The sequence below is a fragment of the Nyctereutes procyonoides genome, unplaced genomic scaffold (assembly GCF_905146905.1).
Source record: "Nyctereutes procyonoides isolate TBG_1078 unplaced genomic scaffold, NYPRO_anot_genome, whole genome shotgun sequence".
Lineage (NCBI taxonomy): Eukaryota > Metazoa > Chordata > Mammalia > Carnivora > Canidae > Nyctereutes > Nyctereutes procyonoides.
The window spans coordinates 55373046-55385297 of NW_026575133.1; the positions used below are offsets into that span (position 1 = coordinate 55373046).

At 38.1% G+C, this 12252-nt stretch overlaps 1 protein-coding gene across 5 annotated transcripts in view; it reads right to left on the reverse strand.

The window, feature by feature from the left end:
- The window catches only part of PBK (PDZ binding kinase), a 30129-nt gene extending 18221 nt beyond the window's left edge, over positions 1–11908 (reverse strand). For 2 of the 5 annotated variants that reach the window (XM_055345740.1, XM_055345735.1), the window contains exons 1-4: positions 11856–11908; positions 10621–10785; positions 7777–7847; positions 2935–3028 (exon numbers count right to left, since the gene is read on the reverse strand). In XM_055345740.1, the coding sequence (XP_055201715.1) occupies positions 2935–3028; positions 7777–7834 (152 nt within the window). In that variant the 5' untranslated portion in view covers positions 7835–7847; positions 10621–10785; positions 11856–11908. Of the gene's footprint in view, positions 1–2934; positions 3029–7776; positions 7848–10620; positions 10786–11750 lie in introns of all 5 variants that reach the window. The other 3 variants (XM_055345738.1, XM_055345739.1, XM_055345737.1) reach the window with 3 other exon arrangements.
- Positions 11909–12252: the final 344 nt, after the last annotated feature.

The following is a 12252-nucleotide window of genomic DNA, read 5'->3' on the forward strand; positions in this document are numbered from 1 at the left end:
ACAATCACAGATTCATCAGAGAGAAATAAATTTAAGTGAATAAATACTACTACTTTTACCCTAATATATTTAAAGGACAAAATAAACAAATTCTTAGAAAAATCTAAGAAAACTGACAAAAGAGAAAATGTAATCAAGAGTTTAAGACATTCCATAAGAAACACAAAGTCCAAATGATTTTATAGGTGAGTTTACTGAACTTTCAAGGAATAAATCATTCCATCTTACACAAACTATTCTAGGGAATAGAAAGAAAATGGGGTAGAGGTCTAATATAACCTTAATAGACAAATCAAATAGGGACAGCAAAAAAGGAAAATCACAAGCTCATTTCACTTAAATCATAGATGTAAAAATCCTAAATAGCAAAATGAATTCATTGGTTTTATTAGAAAATAATAATGTATCACAACTAAGTTAATCTAGGAACACAAATTTAACATAAAAAATAGAGACTTCGAGATTAAAATACCTTGAACATACACATTAATTTTGATCTCTCCCAAGCCCCCACTGAAATAAAAGCAAGTGGGTATTTTAAGACCTATACCCAATGAAAAGGATGGAAATAATGAAAAGGAGACAAAACACTTTTGGAAGCTTGGAAAGCAGATGAAAGTAACTGACCTAACAGACCTAGTGAACTTCTTGAAAGTCACTTAAAAAAGCAGGTGAACTCCTAGACACTCTCCCTGATTCTGCATCTCTAGCGCCTGTCTACCTCCTATTCCCCTTCTGACGACTGGAGACTAGCTTTGGAAGGGGTTAAAGCAGAGGGTCTTTAGCTTTAGCTTTACTGGCATAGCTGAGAACCCATGAAGCACACAGGAAAGAGTAATTCATGACCATATGCATACTAAATGCTGAATGTGTTTTCACATGTGTATATTCCTGTGTTACTAACATCCAGATGGGGATACAGAGCACTGATAGCACCTTAAATAAACTTGGGGTGCTGTCTGAAAATGGAAAACTTTCAGATAATTAATTAAAAACAAGACAGACAAAAATGAAAAAATATAAGTTATCAGAAGATAAAGTTGGAGAAATGTCCCAGAAAACAGAGCAAAAAGAAAACCAGGCCAAAAAAAAAAAAAAAGTAAGTAAGTAATAGGAACTCTAGAGAGAGAAGAGAATAATGGGGGTGAAAATTATCAACAAAGTAATTTAAAAAAGAATTTCCCAAAATTTAAGAGTAGGAATTTTCAGATTCCAAAAGGCTCACACCCATGACACCCAAGTATGTCATTGTGAAATTTCAGAACACTGGTGACAAAGAGAAGATCATAAAAGGTTCCAGCACAGTGGGAGGGACAGATAACCTAAAACAGATTACATAAAAAGCAGGAGCAATCAGAAAGGCTTCAGAAATCTCAACAGCAACACCACAGGCTAATAAACAATGGAACAATGACCTCAAAATTCTGGAGGAAAATTATTTCCAAACAAAAATTCTGACTCAGAAAAACAAAAAGGCCATTCAAGTATGAGAGTAAAATGAAAACATTTTCATAAATGCAGATTCTCAAAAATGTTATTTCCTGTGCATCTTTTCAATGGGGGCTACTATATGCCCTCAGTCAAAATGAGATGTAAACCAAGAAATATTAGATAAAAGATACAGAAAAACAGAGGATCCAATTCACCAGAGAAGTGAGGGAAATCTCTAGGTTACCAGTAAAAGAAAACCCCAGGTTGAAAGTCCGCATCAGGAGCAGTGGTGAGGTCAGTCAGTGACTACCATTTTTCAGTATCAACAACATGAAGCTTTCTAATTAAGTCTTACATACAATAGAACTTTGTTGGCAGCATATTACATTAAGAACATTTTTTCAAAACGAGGGAAAAAAATGAGACTAGCCAATGAACCTGTGAGAACCTTTTCTTTCAAAAACTTGTTTTTAGACACTAAAAAATGAATGTCTACAAAACAAATAGCACAGAAACATACAAAGGTGGTGTTTAAGCTACAAAACTTATTCAATAGCCACACACATATAATTCTATGCTATTCTCAATTCATTAGCTTTTTATTGAAGAAAGCGTTTCTATTTGGAAACAACAAAAACTTAGATGAAGCTAACAATATGCTAGTAGGATGATTCCAAGAACACATTAAGGAATATATGTTGACCTAAGTTGTTTGCCCACTTTATAACCATGAAACCAGGTACAAAGTAATGAGTAAAAGAAAAAACTTTTTAAAAAATGTCTGTTGAGGGATCCCTGGGTGGCGCAGCGGTTTGGCGCTTGCCTTTGGCCCAGGGCGCGATCCTGGAGACCCGGGATCGAATCCCACGTCAGGCTCCCGGTGCATGGAGCCTGCTTCTCCCTCTGCCTGTGTCTCTGCCTCTCTCTCTCTCACTGTGTGACTATCATAAATAAATAAAAAAAAAAAAAAAAAAAAAAAATGTCTGTTGACACTTAGAATTTTATTTTTCTTTAACATAATTTTCCTACTTTAAAATCATATATATGCCCTTCTTACTTAATAGTGTGACATAAGAAATAGAAAAATTCACGTCTTTAAATGAGAGTATGCTAAGAAGGCTACTCTCCGGAAAAAAGAGGTTAGCAGTCACTGACATCCCCGACATCGGTGTCGACTCTGAGGTTTTCCTATTAAGACTCCTGCATTGTTACCACACAGGAAACACCTTCCCTCTGTCTCTTTCTCTTCCCACACAAGCCAAGGAAAAATCGTAAGGTAAGTTCCTTCTCCTTTAATAATCAGTAGGAGAGTAGGAGAAAAGTATTACCAGGCAAAACTCTGGCAAAGTTATAAAAGGTTCTAGGACCAGAATGTAGCTGTCAGACAAGATCAGGAACATACCTCAAATCTAAAATATTTGAATTTTCATATTCTTCATTGTCTTCAAGTACAGAGCAACTATGGTTTCATGTGAAAAAGTTAGTCTGGAATGTTATACTCACCTTTTCATAAGGTATACATTTACCCCAGTACCAAAGCCAAGCTTCTGCATAAATGGAGAGGCAGGAATATTTATACATGGAGTTGAACATAATGCTAAACGTCAGAAAGAGAAATAAAAAAATATAAAATTAGTATTTAAAAAGACCTCTACGGCAGCCCTGGTGGCTCAATGGTTTAGCGCCACCTTCAGCCCAGGGCGTGATCCTGGAGACCTATGACAGAATCCCATGTCAGGCTCCCATCATGGAGCCTGCTTCTCCCTCTGCCTGTGTCTCTGCCTCTCTCTCTCTGTCTCTCACGAATAAATAAATAAAATCTTTAAAAAAAAATTTTTTTAATTAAAAAAAATAAAAAGACCTCTAATAAGAGCATCCTAGTATTTTCAACATAGGAGTATTAATTGGCATAGTCTTCTGTAGAGCAATTTGATACTATCTACACTAATTTTAAATGGATACCCTTTGACCAAGTCTACTTTTGGAGCCCTACCTCACAGTAACCCAGAAGCAAGGATCTGCAAACAGCCTATTTTTTTTTTTTTTTTTTGGCTCACAGGCTAAGATTGTTCTTAGATTATAAAAGTGTGGGGATCCCTGGGTGGTGCAGAGGTTTGGCGCCTGCCTTTGGCCCAGGGCGCGATCCTGGAGACCCGGGATCGAGTCCCACGTCGGGCTCCCGGTGCATGGAGCCTGCTTCTGCCTCTGCCTGTGTCTCTGCCTCTCTCTCTCTCTCTCTCTCTCTCTCTCTCTCTCTATCATAAAAAAAAAACTATAAAAGTGTTGTTAAAAAATAAATAAAGAAGAATATGCAAGAGTCCCTATGTGGCCCACAAAGCCTAAACTATTTACTGTATGCTGTTTGCAAAATTGTGCACTATTGCATGTGCCCAAAGGCATTACACACACACACACACACACACACACACACACACACACACGAATGCACACACATTTCAATATTGGGATTTGATTTTGTGACGGCAAAAAAACAAACAAAAACCTAAGTAATCATCATTAGGGTCATAATTATATTACAAAGCATTATGTAGTCATTAAAAAAGATGACATACAGTTTTACTTCTGTTCAAAAACAATTAAACTGCCTTCTTGCCATGAATAACTAAAACACTTGACAAAATGTAAGTTTTCAGACATCTGACATCAGGCAGAGCAGGGCTGTGAACTCTGAGAGAAGAGAAACAAATGATGTGAGCCCTATCATTGCCCTTACTTACTGCCTGAAGGCAATTTCTGGGCTCCAACACACAGAAAAATAGCCCAGAAGTGTTGCTGAATTCAGAAGAAAGATCAGAGGTCAAGGAGATCTAAGCATCTAGAATTACAGGGAGAGAACTACAGGGAGCCATTTGGAAGGATGGCTCCAGAGACCTGAAAAGAGGTTTTCCTTGGAGTGTTTGGTTATCTGCACGTACAATGGATGGAACTCCCCAAAGTAAGCGAAAATACCAAACCCAAGTAGTAGACTAAACAACTGTTGGCAGAACACACTCTAGGAATAGTTCAATTACCATCAGCCAGAGTGTGGTAACTCTGTAACACACAGGTATGGAGTAAAGTCCTCTAAATGATCACAATTTAACAGTACCACTGTATTTTTGCCCAAGAAAAATGTTTACAGTAAAGCTTAAAACCAAACCTCAAAAGAAACAAGCTAATGTGCAGGTAACTTAACTGGACCATAACAAAACCACACACCCCCTCCACGGAATAAATCTAGCACTCCACAATGTAAAATATCCAGCAGCCACTTAAAGAAATTACCAGGCATGAAAGAAGAAATACAATCCATACCAGGAGAAAAATAAACCAAAAGAAAGGTACCATAAAATGACAGTGATATAGAGTTAAGAGGTAAGAATCTTAAATCAGAAATCTTAAAAATGTGCTCAATAATGTAAAGGAAAATGTGAGCATAAGTGAAAAAAAAAATGTTAAAAGAAAACCTAATGGAACTTCAAGGAGTAAAAATAATACAACAGATAAGAAAAAGAGCATCTAAAGATGCTGTTAGAGAAGCATCTAGGGAAGAATGTAACTGAATTTTAAGACAAAGCAACAAAAACCACCAAAAATGAAGCACAGAAAAAAAGATTTAAAAAAATACAAAGAAATAATCAGGAAGCTTTGGGACAAGAGCAAAATATGAGATTTGATCCAACCACAGAGAATTACATTAAAGGTAGTCTAAACAATGTTGTCCAATAGAACTTTCTGTCATGATGGAAATGTTATATATCTGTGTTGTCCAGTATGGCAGCCACTAGTCACATGTGGTTATTGAGCACTCGAAAAGTAGCTAGTACAACTGAGGAACTAAATTTGTAATTTTATTTAATTTTAATTCATTTGAACCTAAATTTAAATCACCACATGTAGCTAATGACTAAACAGTCCAATTAAAGGCAGAAATTGTCAGAATGGATAAAAACAAAATAAGACATAACTACATGGTGCCTATAATAAACTCACTTTAAATATAAAAACACAGGAGTTAAAAGTAAAAAGTTGGAAAACATCCTATTCAAACAGCAATCAAAATAAAACTGGACTGGTTCTATTAATATCACATAAAGTGAACTTTAAACAGACAGCACAATACTGGATAAAGAAAGACATTTCATAATAGTAAAAGGGGTAAGAAGTCATCAAAGAAATAATCATCCTAAATGTAGGTATATCTAGTAAAAGCTCTAAAACACATATAGCAGTCACTGTAGAACTCAAAGGGAAAAGTAGATAAATCACAATTGTAGTTGGAGACACCCCTCTCAATTACAAAGTAAAATTAGTAGAGATATAGAAGACCAGAACAAAACAACATAAATCAGCCAGCTTGACCTAAATGATATTCATCGACCACTTTACCCCAGAACAGCAGGAAGTATGATCTTTCCAAGTACCTGAAACACTCACCAAAATAAATAAATCTTAAGTCAAGAAAGAAAATGTAAATACCAATATCAGACATGAAAAGAGGAGGTATCACCACAGATCCTATTGACATTAGAAAGGTACTAAGAAATATGAGCATATCATGGATAACATTTTGCCAGTATATTTGACAACTTGAAAGTGAAAAACTTCCTTGGAAAACACTAACAAAGTTTACACAAGATGAAATAGATCATCTGAAGAGCCCTGTATCTATTATCTGTGAAGTCACAGTTAAAATCTTCCTCCTAAGAAAATTTCATCCTGCACGGCTTTACTATCCTCAAAGGAAGAAAAATCAGTTAAGGAAAAAAAAAAAACCCTATCAATTCTACATATACTTTTCAAGGAAAGAGAAGGAAACCCTCCCCATATTACTTTAAAAATATAGAATAAGCTTATATCAAAACAAGAAAGATATTCCAGGGACAGCCCCGGTGGTGCAGCAGTTTAGCGCCGCCTGCAGCCCACAGTGTGATCCTGGAGATCTGGGGTCGAGTCCGCATTGGGCTCCCTGCATGGAGCCTGCTTCTCCCTCTGCCTGTGTGTCTCTGCCTCTCTCTCTCTCTCTCTCTCTCTCTCTCTCTCTCTCTCTCTCGCTCTGTATCTCTCATGAGTAAATAAAATAAAAAAATCTCTAAAAAAAAAAAAAAGATATTCCAAAAAAAGAGACAACTACAGTCCAATATCCCTTATGAACACAGAAAATATTAGCAAACTGAATTAAGCAACATATAAAGTACATTATGACCAAACTGACTTTCCCCCAGGAATGGAAGGTTGGTTTAACATTTGAAAATTAACATAATTTACCATATTTAAAGACTAAAAAAGCAAACTATCTCAATAGATTCTGAAAAAGCTCTTGACAAAGTTCAACATCCATTCATAATAATGAAAGATAATAAAAGGAAATCCCTCACCCTTATAAAGAATAACTGTGAAAATCCTACATCTAACATAAAACTTCACTGGGAACAAGGCAAGTATGTCCACCCACATCTCTTCTATTCATTTTTAAGATTTTATTTATCCATGAGAGACAGAGACAGAGAGACAGAGACAGAGAGAGAGAGAGAGAGAGAGAGAGAGAGGCAGAGACGTAGGCAGAGGTAGAAGCAGGCTCCCTGCAAGAAGCCCGATGCGGGACTCCATCCTGGACCCCAGGAACATGCCCTATGCTGGAGGCAGACGCTCAACTGCTGAGCTACCCAGGCATCTCAAGATCTCTTCTATTCAAAAATATACTAGAGTCAGTGACATAAGGAAAGGAAAAAGAAATAAACTAATACAGATGGGTAAAAAAAAAAAAGTAACACTGTCTTCATATATCCATCTATAACAGTACCAACTATGTATATAATAGCCTAAGGAACCCATAAAAAGCTAATAGAATGACTGTAGCATGGTTGCAGGATACAAGGTGAATATATGAAAATCTGTATACCAGAAATAAACAAGATTAGATTTTCTCCTCTATTATCTTCCAGAAATTGTATAATTTTAATCATTTTTGTAAGTGATGTAAATGGAGAGAAATCTGCATATGAATATCCAAATGTTTTTGTTGAAAAGATTATATTTTATTCATTGATTTGCCTTGGAAAAATATCTTTCTCTCACAAGAGCATTGAATGTATGAAAAGGGGAAAGGTAAAGTAGTTCATGGGTCAAACTGATTCTTTACTAGGGAGAATCTCCAAATCTGTTAGAATGTCGCCAAAAGATGGCCAAACCCTGGCCTATAAAATAACTCTTAATTGTTAAAATCAACATTACAAAGAGGACTTATGCTGAAATTATGTATAAGTAATAATTAAAGGATCAAACTCTAATAATGCTAAAACATTTCTAAAAGCGGTAACAATGAAAAAAGATTTTATATCTTACCAGATTTCTTTTTTTCCGATAATTTGCTTGGTGTCTTGAAATTATTGATTTCTTCCATTGTAATAAACACTCTAGGTGATGAAAAGAAATTCAAAGTTACACTGCAGTTATACAGAATACAACTCTAATTCATGAAGAAAAATAATCCTGTAACTCCTTTTCTCATATAAACATAAAATTTGAGAACGGAAAAAGACCATGATAAAGATTTGGCCTAATTTTACTTACAATGAGAAAACTGAAACCTAAAGAAGTATAACTACTTACCCAATGTCCTACTACCAGTGATTAGGTTTTTGTTTATTTGTTTGTATTAAAAAGTAATACACACACTTGGAGAAAAAAAAGTAATAAAAGCAATTGATTAAAAAAAAAAATCACCTAGTACAAAAGGTAAAGATAAGTTTCCTTCTCACATTTCCCAGGGGTCTTTGTTAACAGGTCTTTATACTTTATACCCTTTAAAGAAACTGTCTATGCAAGCAGCATTTACTCATAATAGCCAAAAAGAGGAAACAAGTATTCATCAGATAATGAATAAATAAAATATGGTATACAATACATAGAACAGATTATTCAGTCATAAGAAGGAGCCCTGATATATACTACAACATGAAACATGCTAAGTGAAAGAAGCCAGATGCAAGAGGCCACATATATGACTCCATTTACGGAAAATGTTCAGAATAAGCAAATCCATAGACAAAAAATAGATTATCAGTTGCCTGGGACTGGGGAGAAGGGAGAACATAGAGTGATTCCTAGTGGGAGTGGGGTTTCTTGTGATGATAAAAATGTTCTAAAATTGGGTAGGGATTTGATATATTCACCTCTGACTACCCCTAAAGTCACTACATTATATACTATCAGAGTGAATTTTATAATACGTGAGTTGTATCTCAGTAAGTTATGTAAAAATTGTTTAGGAACAGAAAATTTACATACTGCATATACAAGCAAGTTATTCAAGCTCTTTATTTCTTCTGTAACAATTGTTAAATAATCCTTTTTAATAAAAGTTTTATTTTATTTAAAAAAAATTTTTTTTAAAGATCTTATTTATTCATGAGAGACACAGAGCTAGAGAGAGAAAGAGAGAGGCAGAGACACAGGCAGAGGGAGAAGCAGGCTCCATGCAGGGAGCCCGACGTGGGACTGGATCCCGGGTCTCCAGGATCACAACCTGGGCCGAAGGTGGCGCTAAACCACTGAGCCACCCGGGCTGCCCTTAATAAAAATTTTAAATATTACTTTTTCTTTATTAAAAATAGTTTGGTTTCCTATTAAATTTACTGTAAAGCAAACTGTTACTACATGTCTGGAAGACTGTTTGGTCTGTCTATTTAAAAAATGGGAAGCTGACAGAGTGTTTGCATCCAAAATATATAAAGAACTTATACAACACACACACACACACACACACAAAATCCAATTAAAAATGGGCAGAAGACATGAACATTTTTCCAAAGAAGACATACAGATGGCCAACAGGCACATGAAAAGATGCTCCACGTCACCCCATCAGGGAAATGCAAATCAAAACCACAAGGAGACATCACCTCACACCTGTCAGAATGGCTAAAATCAAAACCACAAGAAACAGCAAGTGTTGGTAAAGATGTGAAGAAAAAGGAACTCTCATGCACTGTTGTGGGAATGCAAATTGGTGCAGCCACGGTGGAAGACAGTATGGAGGTTCCTCAAAAAATTGAAAACAGAACTACCCTATGATCCAGTAATCTCACTACCTGGTATTTGCCCAAAGAATACAAAAATACTAATTCAAAGGGATACAAGTACCCTGATGTTTACTGCAGCAAAGTACAATAACCAAATTATGAAAGCAGCCCACGTCCACCAACAGATGGATGGATAAAGAGGATGTGGACATATATACAGTAGAATATTATTCATCCATCAACAAGAATGAAATCTTGCCATTTGCAACACAGGTGGATCTAGAGAGTATAATGCTAAGTGAAATAGTCAGAGAAAGACAAATACCATATGATTTCATTCATGTGTGGAATTCAAGAAACAAAGTGGGGATGAAACAAAGACTTTGAAAAATAGACTCTTAACTACGGAGAACTAATTGATGGTTACCAGAGAGGACGAGGGTTGTTAAGATGGATGAAATAGGTTAAGGGGATTAAGAGTACACTTATCATGTTGAGCACTGAGGAATATACAGAAGTGTTGAATCACTATACTGTACACCTGAAACAAATATAACACTGTATGCTAACTACAGTGGAATTTTTAAAAATAAAAATTGGCAGGCAGAGAGAATATATGCTTAAATTTTGTATAGCGCTCTCAATAAATAGCATTTTTAAAAACTCTGCCAAGAAAAATCGCCTCAAAGGCCCAGCTTTATTTGTCAATTGACAAGAAGCTTGTTTGTTTTTTTAATGTAGCTACAATCCCCAGTCTTCAGATTTGCCTGAATTTGGAACACCAAAGATCTTTTTGTCATGCAAAAATACACAAATTTGGGCAGCCTGGGTGGCTCAGCCGTTTGGCGCCGCCTTCAGCCCAGGACATGATCCTGGAGACCAGGGATTGAGTCCCACGTCCGGCTCCCTGCATGAAGCCTGCCTCTCTCTTTCTCTCTCTCTCTCTCATGAATGAATAAATAAGATCTTTAGAAGAAAAAGACACACAAATTTGATCAAGTGAAACATTTAACTAAAATAAGGAACACGTTTTTCTGGAACAAGTTTCAGGCCTTTCCGGAACGATAAACTACTGTAACAGAGTGGGTGAAGGAGTACTTCTACTTTGGAAATAACTTCCCCACATGTGGTTCTGATTGCCCTTCTTCCATCTTCATTCACCTACCCTCACAGGAAGCAGTGAAGGAGCACCTCGAGGAGCTTTCTACGACTTCTACCTACCCATGGGAAGCCACTCTTCATTCACTAAGTCAACATACACTTACTGAGCGTGTACCATGTGTTAAGCACTGTTCTAGGCACCGGAGGGAGACCCAGCAGTGCACACGACCTAAACAAACAAGAAGATGCATACGTAAAATAGTATACTTTACGCCAGTACAGGGAAAAACAGGCCAATGAAGTGAGTCGGTGTCGGGAAACCGCTTGAAATTTGAGTTGGGCTGGTCGGGGGAGGTCTCCCTGAGATGTCCTTTGAAGGAAGTGAGGGAGCCAGACCCTGAAAATATCTAGGGGGAAGTCTGCAGGACAAAAGTAGTAAAATAGGGGACGCCCGGGAGGCTCAGCGGTGGAGCGTCTGCCTGCAGCCCAGGGCGTGACCCTGGAGACCCGGGATCGAGTCCCACGTCGGGCTCCCGGCATGGAGCCTGCTTCTTCCTCTGCCTGTGTCTCTCATGAATAAATAAATAAATCTTTTAAATAAATAAACAAACAAACAAATAAATAAATCTTTTAAATAAATAAAATCTTTTTTTTAAGTAGTAAATGCAAAGGCCCTGAGGCAGAAACGTTCAAGGGAAAGCTAAACTGGCAGGGCTAGCACAAGGGAGAAGGAAAAGCAGCCAAAGAGCTTGAGGATGCAGGATGGCAAATCACGTAGAGCCCTGAAGCCATAAAGACTTTAACTTTTATTCGCAGACCTTTGGCCACAGTAAGGATTTCAGCTCCTGCTGAGAAAGGAGAAGCTACCGGAGGGTTTCTAACAGCCTGTCCTTTGTAAGCTCCCGGATCGAGGGGAGACAGTCTGCGCCTCTACCTTCTACCTCTTTCCTGAAATCCCCCCGCCCCTCCCCCACCCCACCCCACCCCCACCCTAAGATTCGGACGCGCCCTCGGGCTGGGTCGCAAACGCTCCAGCGAGGTAACTCCCAGCCGAACGCCACACTCCCAACGCCGTCACCTCGCCCTCTGGGCCCGGAGCCGTCACGGAGCCAACGCAGAGGCCGCGGCGGCGGGGTCGCTCGGCCCCAACCCGGGCCCGCCAGCGGCCAGGGGTCCACAAAAAGCTCCCCTTACCGGAGGCACGCCGGGGAGGAGAGGTCTCGGCCAAGCCGGTCTTGAAATCTGATCCCGAGCGGCGCCCCCACCGCCACCCGCCAACCCACCAACCCACCAACTCACGTTAACCGTCTTTGCGACCGGACCCTCCCCACTTTCAAAACCGGCGCGCGCCGCTACTGCGCAGCCGCGAACTACGGAGTGGCGAGAAGGACAGAAGAAGCCGATTCGCCGTTTCTGCACCTTCTCGCTTCTTTCTCTGTTTCCAGGATCCCACCTTACTACCAAACGGGGATGCCTTGAAGACCAATAAAAGGAGCTCAAGAAAGGATAAACTGATTTTTATAGCCACTGTCAGCCTTTCAAAATAGCTTCGGTAAAAAAAAAAAAAAAAGAATATTTATCCATGTACTGAAGGCTGGAATTGTTCCCCAATTAAAAACACCTTTCTCAAAATGTGGTGATTATTTTATAAATTTGTACTACAGATTTATTTGGCCTTGAAACACTCTAAACATGC